The sequence below is a fragment of the Pleurodeles waltl genome, chromosome 4_1 (genome assembly GCF_031143425.1).
Source record: "Pleurodeles waltl isolate 20211129_DDA chromosome 4_1, aPleWal1.hap1.20221129, whole genome shotgun sequence".
NCBI classification, from domain to species: domain Eukaryota; kingdom Metazoa; phylum Chordata; class Amphibia; order Caudata; family Salamandridae; genus Pleurodeles; species Pleurodeles waltl.
In genome coordinates, this window is record NC_090442.1 from 987,266,582 (window position 1) to 987,282,060 (window position 15,479).

General features: G+C 41.0%; 1 protein-coding gene across 3 annotated transcripts in view; it reads left to right on the plus strand.

Annotated features, from left to right (window-relative positions):
- Positions 1-15,479, plus strand: part of LRRK2 (leucine rich repeat kinase 2) — a 1,446,345-nt gene that overhangs the window by 434,530 nt on the left and 996,336 nt on the right. For 2 of the 3 annotated variants that reach the window (XM_069229760.1, XM_069229762.1), the window contains 2 exons: positions 3,562-3,738; positions 5,327-5,448. In XM_069229760.1, the coding sequence (XP_069085861.1) occupies positions 3,562-3,738; positions 5,327-5,448 (299 nt within the window). The remainder of the gene's footprint in view (positions 1-3,561; positions 3,739-5,326; positions 5,449-15,479) is intronic. The other variant, XM_069229761.1, reaches the window with a different exon arrangement.

The window sequence follows — 15,479 nt, forward strand, 5'->3', positions numbered from 1 at the left end:
CTCTAGGAATTACCACCCACAGTTCAAGGGCAATGCACTGTGGATGAGTTGGTCAGGGATATTTGCCTACTCTTTTCTACCTCTCCCACTCATTCCTTTTCTTGTAAAGAAGCTCAGACAGATATCCCTGAAGATTTTGTTAGTAGCTCCCAATTGGGCAAGACAACCCTGGTACACAAGACTGCTTGACTTGTCCATAGCACCTCACAAGAAGCTTCCCAACTCACCAGACCTTCTCACTCAGAGCAGCAGCAAAGTCAGACATCCAACTCCAAAAAACTGAACCTTGCAAATTGGCTCCTGAAGTCATAAAATTTGGATACTTGTACCTGCCTCCACAGTGTATGGACATGCTTAAGGAGACAAGGAGTCCAACAGCTAGCTCCTGCTTTGCAGCTAAATGGAAAAGAGTTGTCCATTACTGCATGGCGCAACAATTAACCCACTGTGCGCTTGTAGTACAACAAATAGTGTGTTATTTGCTACACCTACAAAAATCAAGTTTAACATTCACTTCCATAGAGCTGTACCTTGCTGCAATTGCAGCATACCTGCAGAGTCATAATCATCAGTCTCTTTTTCGTATACCGAGCATTAAAGCTTCCCTGGGAGTGCTAACAGAAATAAATCCCTCAATGAGCACCTCCCCAGCAGACAGTCTTTGGTATCAGATATCATGTATAAATATGCTATGACCAAATATTTACATATATTTTTAGCCTTATACATATAGAACTTAATTTTCCTACTTATCTTCTCTAACTCTTTTCTCACTTGCCATAAGGGTGGGACTTAATAAATAATCTAACAATGTAATCGTTAAGCATGCTCATTCACTCGAAGAGGAGGAGTCTTGACGTCACGTCGGCAATGATTAATTCTTCGAGAAAAACAAGTTGTAAAGTTCGGGCACAACACTGGATGCATATAGTATGTGTATCTGCAGCACTACACACAACAAACCGATGCTTACAAGGTAAGTAACAAATGTCTTTCTCGCTCTAACCGAGTCGTGTCTTAGAGTTGATAATCATGTTTTAGAGCAGCTCCTTTGCCTTAGCATCTCAATTTGGAGAACACGCACCAAAGGCAAAGCTTGTCATTATTCACTGGGAACATATGGTTATCAACACCTATACAATTGCAGTGGGTCACTAGCACTCATTCATTTACATGGAAACTGTCCCCTAAATTATCGTTCTTTTGCCAGTACTCATTTGTGAAAATGTTTTTGGCTAAATAGCAGTGTATTCTTTTAATTTCTGTCTTCTGTTCTTCTCTTGGTTTTATTTCCCATCACAGCTTATGGGTAATGAAGATAATGATAGTGAAGAAAAAGTTACATATTTATGATCTTTCCCAACAAGGAAATCTTTGTATGCTTCACCTGCCACCCATAAACCCATCGAAGCTGGCATTGCTGTTTATGATTCAGATTCTGATCAACAATATAAGCTTTAAAAGGAACTCTAATTCAACTGCCATGAACTTTGCAACCTGAGGCCTTCCTAGCTTGCCTACATTGGCAGTAAAATGTTTCCTCTGCTGCCTACCTATTGGCTTCCTTTATTTACTTTAACATACAGTAATTAAAAGGTTTCAAAAGGTTTAGGTCCCTGTGGGATTGGGTGCAGACACTGTTTCACCATAAGGGTATGGGTCAGGTGAGAGGTTATAGGCTCCCCCCTACATACTGAGAAAAAAAACCGGTTCATAGCAAGACAATATTTATTTGTATCTGTAGTCTCTCTTTGTTTTTCGGCCAGTTGGGCTGCTGGGATCTCATAGCTCTTCGGTGGCCTCTGTTTCTTGGGCATCCTCCTCATATGTCTGTTAGTCAGTGGAGCCTAGTTAACATCTTCAAGTGGACAAGACAGGCCTGTTGTTCTTGTACCGGTCACTGCAATAGGGGTCTCCAGGAAAATAGGCTTATTCTCAGCCTGATAGGAAGACTGTGATCCTGATCCTGGAATATAGTAGCTTCTCAAATTTCAGAAGATGTTCATGCTACTGCTTTAATGGTAGACAGTGCCATTTCACTAAATGTGATGTCCAGAGTGGGACACCTTAACTATCCAAGTATCTGCTAGGTTCACAATTTAAAATCTTCTCCCACTTAGGGAGATGCGCATCTTCCTACTTTGTGTTCTGGTCTTGAGGGGTTCTTATGCAGGATCATATGATCTACAAGTTTGGACCAGTCAAACTTTAATATTATTGAGAACCCACCATTGCCGTGCAACAGCCAGAAATACAGAAAGAAGGGGATGATGAAATTGACAGAGGCAGTAGAAATCTAGATCATCCTAAGGAAGGGGATGGGATCACTCCTTAGTAAATTGTTGGAATGAGGTTCTAGAAGCATATCCTGAACACAGGGGTGGGTATGTGCTGTCATATCCCCCCTGGACAATGAAGATCACAGTGGAAAATTGTGTGCACCCACTAAAGGACTCCTTCCTCTTATCCTTACATATTAAAAGCCACACACACAAACTATACCCATATATTTCTAACAAAGGAGGGATAGTCAAGGTGCCTCATAAAAGGGGTAATGGACTGACTGATAACAGACAGAGCTAGTAGACAGTGTCCCTACATGGATAAAGGTAAAAAGGTATGTGCTGTTGATCCCACTGCACCACCATCTGTCACATCATGATCTGAGACCCGGAGAGTAACCACCCTCATTCAGATGGAGGTTTAGTTTGGGTTTCTGCAAAGCATGACTCTGCTGATGTGCAAGAAAGCAAAATGCAGAGAATGTCCGGTGGATTCAGAGGTTGTCAAGTTCACAGGGTAATAGCATAGGTCAGGTCAGGAAAAAAATGATTTCCAAGCCATGTAAAAGACTTGCCTCAACACTACAAGGGGCAAGTGTTTATGGAGCACCTCAAAGATACAGTGTCAAAGAAGTGTAACCCTTAGTTATTTTTTATTTCAATAATTCCCAAATGAACATGTGTTCATTTTTGTACTGTTTAAAAAAAAGCTTCAACTCATAACACGCTTTGATAGAACCTATTTTTTGCAGACATTACAAATTCCATTTTGCCTTGTTAAATTGGGACTGTGCCTTCATTTTTGTGAAAATATATTGGGGGTTGGTGTGTCTTTTGATGTGCAAATATGGATCTACCAAGTACTGCTTATCCTGTGAGAAAGGCCATGATATACCTGCATGAGTCAACTTAATTCTCTTAGTTGAATCTTTAAAATACTAATCTGTCTACTAAAGGGCCCTTGTGGTCCAAGAAGAATATATTACATTGTAGAATAGTTTTTTTGTTCTCTTTGTCTCTTCAGTACAAGGCAGTCTGGAGTTTCAAACAATCCTTTCCGCTTTCTTTACTTCTATAAGTTTTGGTAAAAACAGCTGAGTTTCAAGGAAAAGCAGTTCGAATTGATACCATAGTCTTGCCTTTTACTACTTCTGCCTGTTTTATTACTGTTGCCAAAGTGAGAGTCATGCTGCCTTTGTAGCAGTTATTGTGATGTACTGATTTGTATTATGTTGGAAAATACATAATATTTGCTTCTTTTAATATTTGAAAATTTCAGATTCAGGCCATCTGCTGGCAAGGATGGTGCTGCGACATCAGAGGAAGCAAGAAGAATCTCTAGCTGATGGAACTGCTGCCTTAAGTGTCATGATCAGCCCGGAATCTGCTGATGAGTGTTCCTCCATACAGGACACTTCTATAGAAACTGCCTTTTATGGTGAAGATGATGCAGAAGGTATCGGAAAGCAAAATTTCAAGTAGTTTAGTGAAAACACACATTGAACAGATTTGAAGGAGATTATGCAAAACATATAGTCCCCTGACAGGCATCTCTCTTAGTCTTGAAGTAAATAGAGAACAGTTCTATATTGTGAGAAAAATATGAGTAAGAGTTAAAATCTTTTAGTCTATTGCTGTCAAATATTTCCCCAGTTTTGTTGTTACGTTTCTAGTTTGAGACATTCCCGACAGCCCAAATTTTGGATGCATCTTCCCTTTAATTATTGGAAACTACATCATCTGATCTCAAGCTGCCACTCCGTTTTGACTTCAGATCGTTTTATGAAATTTCATACAGTATGTTAAAGGTGTTCATTTCCTAGACAAGGAAGAAAGATCGAACTGCAGTGTAGGAAATCAGGGCAGCAATAATACAGAACATCAAGAAGTAAGATCAACAGGGAAACTTTGTTCACTGTCGATCAAGCATTTACATATTATTATATTACCTGCCCTATTTTATTCCTTTAACTAAGGGCCCTAGGGAACATTTGATCTCTCAGTGTTTCTTTTATAATTTGAAGGAAATAACCTTCAGTTCATTGATGCTCATACCCATATTTGAGCACCTGTGAGAGTAGTTGGAAAACAAATCATCAGGTTTGTTCTCAACTCTAATAAGGATAATGGAAACATAATATAAATTATGTGACACATCACCAGTATCCCTCACATTGCAAATAAATCTATTGCATGGGTGTGTTTCAAAAGAAAACTAATTCAGCATCCTTACAGGAAAAACTTTGATTACATGTTACATTGGCATGTGACATCTGATTGCCTTTTCCTACATATCTGCCACAGAATAAAAAGGATGGACACAAGAAACATTGTGCACAAGAGTCAGACATCCTTTTTATTTATTATTGACCTTCTCATGCCAGTCACCACCTCTTATTTCAACCAGCTAGCTAATGCTACATAGTGATAAATGCACATGCAGCACAACTTCCATGTCTACAGCACAAGTCTCCCATCTGGATAGGCCTTTTGATTGGCAGGCCATGGTCAGTAAACTCACAGATAATCCATCAATATGATAATCAAACACCAAAATCTTTGGAAACCTTGCAAGACAGGAATATATTATTCTTTCAGGGGGCAAGAAGAAAAATCGCCTGTACACCTAGAAGAACCTTACCAACCTTAATTGCAGAGATGCTCTTCCCAGAGAGTTCACGGTTGCCACTCTTTCTGTCCCCCTCTTAATGATGCTCTTCAGTTATTGTTAAAATGTTTAGAGGATAAAATTATGTTAAATATCTGAGATGTAATATTTGGTTTTGTAAAAGAATGAAGTGACTACTTTTCAACGTTGTCATGTATTGCCTTGTTTATGCAATTTGTAAGTCTCAGATCATATAATTCCCTCTTTACTGAGGGATAGATTACCATCCCTCAATTAAATCATCCACATTTTGTACATTATATTTTTCCAATCATGTTTTAACCAATCGCTGAGCATGTGTAAGTAGAAATGAGAACTGAATTTGGGTTCAAATAGGAAATCATTTCTTACTGATATTTAAATTTGTTTTTTTAAGTAGGAAGTGAAACGTCAACTCCTATAAGAAAACATCCACATTCCGTTTCCATTGTTGATCAGCATAGAGAGCCATTTAAGTTGGACAACAGTCCTTTCCGTCGAAGGAGTTCAAATTCGTTGGTAAGATGTTCATGCATTGTACATTATAAAAGCACCGTAGTAGGTAATTTATCAAGAGCACAATTTTTAATGTGCAGAAGCTGGTGCTTACAGATAGTATTACTTGATATAAGGCTATACTTGCTATTTTGTGGCAGAAAACCAGTTCATCAAGTGTGTCATGCAACATAGAACCATAAATTAAATTGACAAATACACAATAATGGGAGTTGAAAGAAATCCTACCTTGTAAGAGCCTTCTGCAAGTCCTAGGATATTTCTTTTTTATGTATTAATATTTTAGTTCAGTGGGTATCACAAAGTTTTCAGGAGTCATGAGGAGATTCTTTAGCCCAACAGGAAACGATACATTGATCTCCTAAGGTTCAAGAAGCAGTGAAAGAAAGCAACATAAAAGAGTAAACAGTAGAAATTGTAGGTGGCAGGGCAGTGCACCAGGTGCACAGTGGGTTTTGTTGGGGCTTCCAGGTCTGATTGCCCCAATCAGAGCAAGCCTTAGAGGGAAGGTGGATGCCCCAGGGAAGCATAAGAAGTGGCAGTTGCCTCACAACTGCTTAGTTGTATGGTGCCTCAACTGTTAGCTTGCCCACTGTCTTTCCATCCTCTACTTTTGTTGTTGTTTCTTTTCTTCCCTCATACTACCTTTTCATGCAGCTCTGCCTGTTTTATGCTCTCCTATGCCAAATGGCTGAGCTGGAGGTTCCATATATGTCTTGCTGCTGCATGAGCAACTACTGACTTTAGTTACTTTTTGTCCTATCCTGGTATCCTCCATCCTCACGTGGGCCTCACCACGTCTCCAGGTTCTCCAGGTTGTGAGAGGAGTTCCCACTACTCCTTCGGCACTCTACAACAATTCCTCCTGTGTGATCTGATAAGTCCTAGGCTGGAGTGTAGTGTGTAAGTAGTTGAAAAGTATCTGTTCATTCAACTATCTCCTGGCTGTCCCTAAAATAGGGTTTCTCTGTGAAATTGGGAACGTGTGAAACTCGGCCTGAAGAGACTTACTTGCATGAGAAACTTGATCCACTCCAGGGAATTGCTGATTGTTTTTCTCTCTTGATTTGCTGTCCTATTTTACCGAATAAACAGCATTGACATCTGAGTTAGGATATCCTAATTTTCTATATACACACAAGTTCCTCACAAAATGGAAGATTTACACTGGGAGCACAGTGAAGTCTGAAAATTTTGCCTGTGGTTGCTGGGGCAACATAAAGATGAGAATCTCTTCAGTGACCAGACTCAGGAAGAGACACATCAGAATGCTCCCCATGTTGGAGCGGACCAGGTAGTCAACATGTTGAGTAGCTGGAAAGAAGAAGCTGTGCTGCTTTGGCAGTCAGAAAGGAAGTTGCAGAATTCTGATCCGGTGCTGGCATTCTGAGCTAAAAGGGAGAAACAGTTTGGAGGACAGGAATAGAGATCAAGTGGTTGAGAGGTATGTTTATAATAGGGAGCAAGAGCAAGGTGAAAGTGAGAAAGTTCCAGTAGAGGAAAATGTCATAAATCTGCGTTTTTCTAATTCATAAGACCATAAAGTAGAGAAGTGGACCTATTGTGTAAAGGGAACCAACTGTAATGTATCTGTTTATCATATTTCAATTTGTGCGACTCATTTGTAACTGCTTTTTCCTCCCTACTTACCTTCTATTCCTAAAGGTGCTCATATACACACATAAATGTAGAGAGCAGCACTTAATTATGCAATGTAAAGGAAACCTGAAGAGACTATCAATGAATTGCTAAAGAATTGTTATCAGTAATAAGTAGCTAGTGGCTAAACAGACAATTTAATATACTATAAGAAATCTCAAGTGTGATGTAATTTTTATTTAACTCCAGAATGCCAGCAGTGGGTCGAACATGTGCTGCTTCCTCTTCAGCGTAGAAGCTGAGCAGATGAACATAAAACCGGAGTAAAAAGCCTCCCATAAATTAGTTTGCTGTTACTCACACAAATTGAGTAACATTGAATGGTCATAACAATTTCAAAACAAATTTCAAACATCAATGCAGTTTCTTCAAGACATACATAATTAATATTACCAGTTTTGTTAGTTCACTTCTAAAGTATTTTGAAGTATATTATATTTTGCTTTTAGTCAAGATGTCAGACAATTGCAGTTTGCTGTCTCCCATTAGTCTTACACACAAGTGATTTAAAGCTATGTGGCTTGCCTAGTGCTCCAACATTTGAAGTAGATTTTTTTTATTTTGCTAGGAAAGTTATTTTTAGGTGTATTTTCAGTCAGAGGCTGGTAGGTTCTTCTGTGAACAATGGAATAAAGTAAAACACTGTATTTTCTTTTAAGAACCTCCTAAAGGCTTTACATTGTGCTTTTTAATAATAAAATGATTTAATGTTTGCTTGATGTCTGAGTACTATCGTGCATGTATGCTCTTTGAGGGACTGAGCAGCATGTAGATGAACTCCCATCATGCCATGAAGGAAGAAATTAATCAATGGTACTATTCAAAAAGTGGGTGGTATGTTTTATGGAAGAGAAGAAAGCACAATTGTTTATGGCACTGTGTCTAATCTTTGAGACTTTCAGGAATATAGACATAGTAACTTTCTTTGGACGGACTCCAGGCTGCCACAGGTTCATGACAGAGCTTGGGTGCCTGTTCCCTCACTCTTTTACCTAATTGTTTGACAGACACATTTTTCTTGGAGCTTTGCGGCATGGGGCCACTTCCTAAAGGCTACATCCTTGCTCAGCTCGTGGTGCTTAATTAATAGCACCTGCTGCATGCATCATCATGTTCACGGGAGAGATGTCGATCGGGATCACTCTGGATTTGCCAGGGGTGGGTCTTTCTACCCTTTCCACTCCAATACCTGCTGAAAAAGTAAATGAGGAAACCATGCCTGATTTATTTTTTAAATTGGGGTTCCAAACAAATTTATATCATACATATTTCCATTCCTAAAATGGTACAATGTCCATTCTTTTCCTATTTGACTTCTTGCAGATCATTCTTTCTTCTCTTCCTGTAAATGGAAGCCAGTTTGTTTCCCCGGTGTGTTGCAATTTCACTTTTCTAGCAGGTGATTCTACACAGGTGTTTAGTCTGCCTTAAGCAGTTCTCTTGCCCTTTGTCTTCTGTTATGTAAAGCTGCTATTCCTGCATGGCATATTTGTAATTCAAGGTTTTTTTCTGCCATTCCTTTTCTTCCCACTTGAACTTTTTTTTAAATTTGCTTCTCCTTTTTATGCTTACTTCTGTATCCAGTAAGGAGGAGGGCTAGTTGCAGGAAGCAGCAGTCTTTCTCTTCCATTGCCTGGGTGTCATGTCAAAGACCAGAGCTTAACACATCGTGGACTGATGAACATGCTTGGACACATTTCATGACTTTACTGTAGACACTTTCTGACCGCTTTCTCTACAGTTAGAGCTCTCCACACAGAGCATCAAGTAGGATCCAGTACCTTCCTTGGCCAACTTTATTTCATGTGGAACATACAGAAAAAAGCATTAGAAAAGCTTTTTATGGAAGCCCCAAGATCTGCCTCCATTAGACTCAACTTTGTCTTTTGACCAAACTGATCTGACTCCCTGAGCAAAATCGTGATGCATGATAGGGCCCAACTATCAACACTAGAACACGGGAGTAAACCTATAAAGGGAACTTAGCAATGCCACGTGCAGACAAGTACTTTGTGTAACGAGACCCTAGAGTACTTTAAGCACCATCAAAGATCAGATGAAGATCACATTCACTCCAGAATATACATCGAAAGGAAGACCTGATATACTCAATAGAAGCAGTCTTCCGTGACTTAAAAACTCCTTGCCTGGCCTGCGTCTGTAGGATCAAATGATCTGTGGGTGTGTTGTTCATCAGTCAAACAAGCTAGGTGACAGAGAATCTACACATACTGTATGGTACAGCGCAAGGATAAGAAATTAAATTCATAATCATGTGACCTTATTGAATGCCTGAGGCATTTCAATAAAGCCACTGAAAAAGGAACTCGGGGATATAGCCTCGTCTTCTTAGTGCAACCAAGTGCAAACCTGCACCAAAACAAGCCTACGTGTAGCCAAAGCTCAAGTTCAGTCTTGAAAGACGCATTTAGTTAATTTCCTTCCTCAACGAGCCAGTCTGGCCGACATGAAGTGTCAGATAGCAAATATTGCAATACAAAATCAGCAGTTATGATTCACAGCCATCCATAGCTCCGTCATTGGTTGACCAAGTGGGAGAAATGCCTGTAGGATAAAGCCAAATTCTTCAACACAAAAATTGGACTAAAAATGCATCTAAAAATCATGAGCAGGAATATGGCAAGCCTAAATTCAAAACTAGAGGACAAGGATTGGCTGTCCTTTCTTAAACAAGACATTTTTTGCTTGCAGGAAACATAGACCATCTACATTATTGACTTAGCTGGTTATTTAGCATATCATTCTACCTGCACCCAAAAAGCCAAAGGGCAGGCCCACTGGGTGTTGATGACTAGGGTAAGAACATCATTGCTAGCAAATACTGAAATAACTCATACTACGATAAACATGAATATACAAATCATCAACTTAAGGAGCAAGGCATGGTCATTTGAGATCCTGAATGTTTACTTCTCACCAGACGGTTGGGCCCGGGTCAAGTCTGACGTCCTGCCCTTCAAAGAAAATCTCCAAATGAAAAGATTGGAAGAGGCGCTAAAGTCATTATCCGAAAATACCCTGGGAGGGCTTACTTACCTTAAAAATAACTACAAATTGGCCTGTGGTGAGTTTAGCACAAAATTGCACACTTTAATGATGGATCAGTCAATAATCATCTAATGCAGTAAATAGAATATATCCTCACCCATTCAGAGCATTGCATGAGCACTAAGATAGGGTTGCGAATGCCCTCCGAAGAACCTAGAGCTGAACGATAGCCCACAACTTTGGATAGTCCACTTTACAATTCTGTACCAGAAAGATAGCAATACTGCAATGTGTGGATGGAATGACCAAACTGCACAACATCAGGCCTGACCGGGGGTAACTTTAATCAGAATGAAATGGCACAACCAAAACACTACAGTGGGAAACCTGATTTAAAGCCCAAAGTGAATGAAAGACTACTCAACACCAAAAATAACCATCTTAAACTCCTGTGATTCACCAATTTTAGGGATAATGAACTAATGCATCGAAAATGAAGTTGTTCAAGCAATTCAGGCCCAAAAACCACACTAGACAGCCAGCCCAGAAAGAATTACATCAGACATCTATTGAAATCATCGAAATCTACGGTCATCTATTTTGACTCATTCTTATAACAACATTTGGTCTCTAGAGGAGATTCCCATCATCATGGAGAAAATAAATAATTGTGCCATTACACAAAAATGTCTTAGAGACCTTGTGTGCAATTATCGGCCCATTTCTTTGCTTGATGGCATGGGAAAAATATTCAGGAAGTTTTTATTATCTCGCTTGGACCAGTGATTTGAAGAAAAAAACTAATATCCCCTTACCAATTGAGCGTTAGGAGAGGCCAGAGTACAGTTGACCAAGTATATAGATTAAATCTTATCTGTTCAAAATACACCTCCATAAAAAGTCATTGCTGTATCTGGTATTTGCCGACCTTCAAACAGTTTTTTATAGTGTTGATTGTTCCACATTATTCCAAATTCTAAAGGAGATTGGACCCCTGGAAGAGATCCTGAATTTTTAATTGGACTGCATTCTGGCAACACCACTAGGTCAGGTATAGCACAAGAGGTGAATATACAACAGAGGTCCCAATACAGTAGGACGGCAAACACAGCTGTTTTCTAGCACTGACCCTTTTTAACTGTTATGTAAATGATGTGAAAACTCTCAAGAACCTTAACCTTGACATGAGCTTGAAACTGAGCAATTAACCAATCCCAATGCTACTCTTCACAGATGATGCGGTGCTGTTGGCCAGAACAGAGATATCAATGCACCGATTGTTGGCAGCGTTCAAGTCTTTCTGTGCCACTAGCAGACTAACGATCAATGTTAGGAAAACAAAACATATGATCCTTCACCAAAAGCAGAAATCGCGAGCAACGTTTAGGGTCTGCAACAAATCCTTGGATCATGTGCCCACCTGTGACTATCTGGGATGGCAGTCTCCTATGGGCTTTGCAGTTATCTTAGAGCAATACCGTCTTGGCTCAGCAAGCAGGGACATTGCTAAGATTTGCTAAACCTTGTGGCAGTTACTCAGTAGTGTCAGCAATGCTGGTGTACAACATGAAAGCAGGGGCGGCAAGTACAAATGGTGCAGAGATGTGGTGGTACCGAAAAACATCAGCAATGCATATCAGCAGAAACTGCTTCCTACAATTGTTACTGCATTTGGTCTGTGGGACACCAATGGACACCCTGAGAATAAACCTAGATATTGGGAACATTTGGGTATACATAACATTGGCACCACTAAAATATAAGACTCGTATTTGGTCCAAGGGGGAGCTTGCATCCTACAGATCTACATTAACAGACAGTATAAAGCTACAAGATTATTACACATTACCATCTTCGCCCATTTGTCAAATGTCCTATATAATGTTGACCTAAAAGATATTTGCCTCCATCCAAAAACCCTCTTGAAGGCCAGCCTTATCATGGTCATGAAGGTCTTTTGGGATTATAGCAATCGAGTGAAGTTGAATCAAGCTGGTCCCCTGCTAAGATGTTACAGGTAATTTAACAAAAATTGGGTCCCTGCAACTTTCTTTGATGACATCTATCCAGCAGAAAAAAATATCTCCCTGTCTAAAATTTTAAATGGGTAAGTTGCTGGTGGTTTCAGTAACGAAAAGGTGGTCATCAAACTCTGATGAGGGGTCAGAATATGGTCTGTGCTCTTTGGGAGGCCGTGAAACATTGTTTCATTTCCTCCTGTTGTGTCACTATACGTTAAACCCACGCAAACAATAATACGTCCACTCTTTATATAGTTGTCAGGAAGTGAAGCTTTTTGGCAGACCAGATGACAAAATCATTGTCTTGGTTGTTTCGTCTTTCATCTACACAGCAGCTCAGAAAAACTCCGTTCAGTGACAGCGTGTAGCTGGACTGACTTTTTGAATGACTTCCAACAAAACCGTTAGCCCTGGCTTAGCACTTCCTAAAGCATCCACAAAACTATCCAACTGTGCGTCGAGGTCGTCGGATGCCTATAAACTTTATTTTTTAAAATGTTAACCTTTTGTTCGTTTTCCAACAATCTTAGCCTGGGTTTAGCACTTTTTGAAGTCTTTATGAAATTGTCTAACTGTGTGTCAAAGTTGCCTGGACACTTATACCCTTAATATTACAAGCATGTTGTCTTAAAATGTGATCTATGGTCCTTCCGAAGCACTTTAATGAAGCTAGGTTGTAGTTTTCACCTGAATATAATGATTCTGTGTAGTCAGAGCGTAGGGGCATTTCAGTGGGAAACATAAACGCATTAGCACTTAAGCTGGGGATTATTAGTAAGTTGAACTGTCTATGAAAGCACTTTTCCTTGCTGCCCATCTAATGCTAAGATAGGCGAACACCGAGTACTGAAGCAATTGCTGACCGGTTCACTTTTGGGGGGAGGGCAAATGCAGCTGCACCTTATGACTAGTGCACTTTAAATGGCCTATTAACATCACCCGCACTTCACTTGATGTAGTCAAACTGCTTCCTGCACTGATATTGAAAATGCACTTCAAGAGTTGCATCTGTCTTTTCTAGTCACCTTCTTGAACATAGCAACTTTGTGTAATTGGGCTTGAGGGCTACCTTAGTGGAAAGCATAAATGCATTGGCACTGTAAAGGGGTATTTCAGGTTGACCTCTACATGATTGCACTTTCCCCTGCTGCCCATCAATTGTTAATGTAGGGCAAACACATTCCATCGCAATAATCGTTGAAGGATTCATCTTCGAGGGGAGGGCACATGCACTTGCACTTTACGACCAGAACTCTTTTTAATGGTCTGCTAGCACTACCCATTTCTTCCTTTGAATTAGCCAAAGTAGTCTCTGCATAAGTAGTGAAAAAGCGCATGAAGAGTTTCACCTGTTTGTTTTAGTTACCTCCCTTTTATCTTAGATCATGCACCTGGCAAACTAAAGGGGAGCACATGGGACTGGTGCTCTGTTTAAACTGGAGATTCTTTACAAATAAAATGATAAGGAATAATTTGTTCATACGGCCAAACACAAATGTTCTCTAAAAATTGTTGATTGTACTGAATTATTGCAGGTCAAACCTATGTAATTTTAAGAATTAACTGTGAATTCTTATCATAACTACTATGTTTTAATTTGTACTATTAATTACTATGGACACATTGTCTGAAAACAATAGCCTGCATTTGAAAATCATGTGTCATCAAACTCTAAAATGTCACTGACAAGAATCCAGCTGCCCAAATAAAGCTCAAGTTCTCTACTGAGCTTGAGGTCATGGCTGAGAAGGTCTGTAACAGGAGGCCCATATCTTCAGGCATATGATATTGCACACATAACCTCCCACTTTGTTCAAGAGCCTATACAAAACTTCACAGAAAAAGGGCAACACACTGTCAGTCTATTTCCATGAGGTAGAAAATGCCATGGAGGAACAACCTCAAGGGAACGGGGCAGGACATTATTGCATGTCACTGCCAAAAGACCCTGTCCACCTGTGGTGGCACCACAACCCAGATCCTTGGAAAACTTGGTGGGAGAATTTCCTAGCCATCCATGGCCCTTCAGACATCAAGGGCAGTAGTTGAAGTGTGAAGGCTGGTGACGCTCCCCTTCCAGTCCAGCCGATGCAGAGGAGATCAGCACATTGCTCCATTCTGCTGATATGACCTATTATGAGCAGATTGTGAGAGGGACACTAAGAACCAACATGTATGTTTGTGACTTGGGTACTTCAAGACTGCATCTTTCACAGTTGCCAGAACTATCACCTAAGCATGAACTAAATAACACACCAAACGGAAAATCAGAGGTTAATGGGACAGCTGCTTGCCAATCCATCAAGTGACTGACAAATTTGATCTTGACTGTCAGCCAGCAGACAGCTTTTGGGCAGGTGGAGATAGGGTAATCTTTAATAGCCTATCCAACGCACATGAGCAACAGGAATTGAACCTAACCCAGTTGTCACCCTTTGCTGCCTAAGGCAGTAGCACTCTATCCAAAAAGACATTGGGGGTCATTACGACCTTGGCGGGCGGCTACCGCCGCCCGCCAGGCGGTAACCGGCGTGCGCCAGCCAATGCGGCCGCACTCACGCGGCCCCCATTATGACATTCCCGTTGGGCCGGCGGGAATGAGGCCGCAACATAGGAGCCGGCTCCTAATGGAGCCGGCGGTGTTGCGGCTGTGCGACGGGTGCAGTTGCACCCGTCGCGCTTTTCACTGTCTGCTATGCAGACAGTGAAAAGCTGGCCGGGCCCTGTTAGGGGGCCCCTGCACACCCCTTACCGCCAGCCTCTTCCTGGCGGTGCAAACCGCCAGAAACAGGCTGGCGGTAGGGGGGGTCGTAATCCCCAGGGCAGCGCTGCAAGCAGCGCTGCCCTGGCAGATTATATCCGCCGGAGCCATTGTGGCGGTAAACCGCCGGCCCCAGCGGTGCGACCGCGGCGCTACCGCTGCGGTCAAAATACGCGGGAGGCACCGCCAGCCTGTTGGCGGTGCTCCCGTCGTTTTGGCCCTGCGGTTATAGTGCCGCCAGGGTCATAATGACCACCATTGTTTGGTATTACCTTTAGCAGCCTGAACTACTTTTCTGAACTTGGATCAGATCCCCATTCCTGTTGGTGCATTAGCTTTTTAGCCTTAAACTTTTTTTTTTTCAACTCTTTTTATTAAACATTCTGGGGTAACGCTGATACAAACGGCCACGGAGTGGACGGTCCTGAACATACTTAGACATACTTCTCATATGTACAGACCATATTATACAGTATACACAGTCGGGTGTTGTGGCTTTGTGTCAAGAGAATTGTGTCATTTCGATAACATTCATTAGAATTAGAATCGTGTTGCGGGGATGGTGTCCAGTTTGAGCCTGCTCT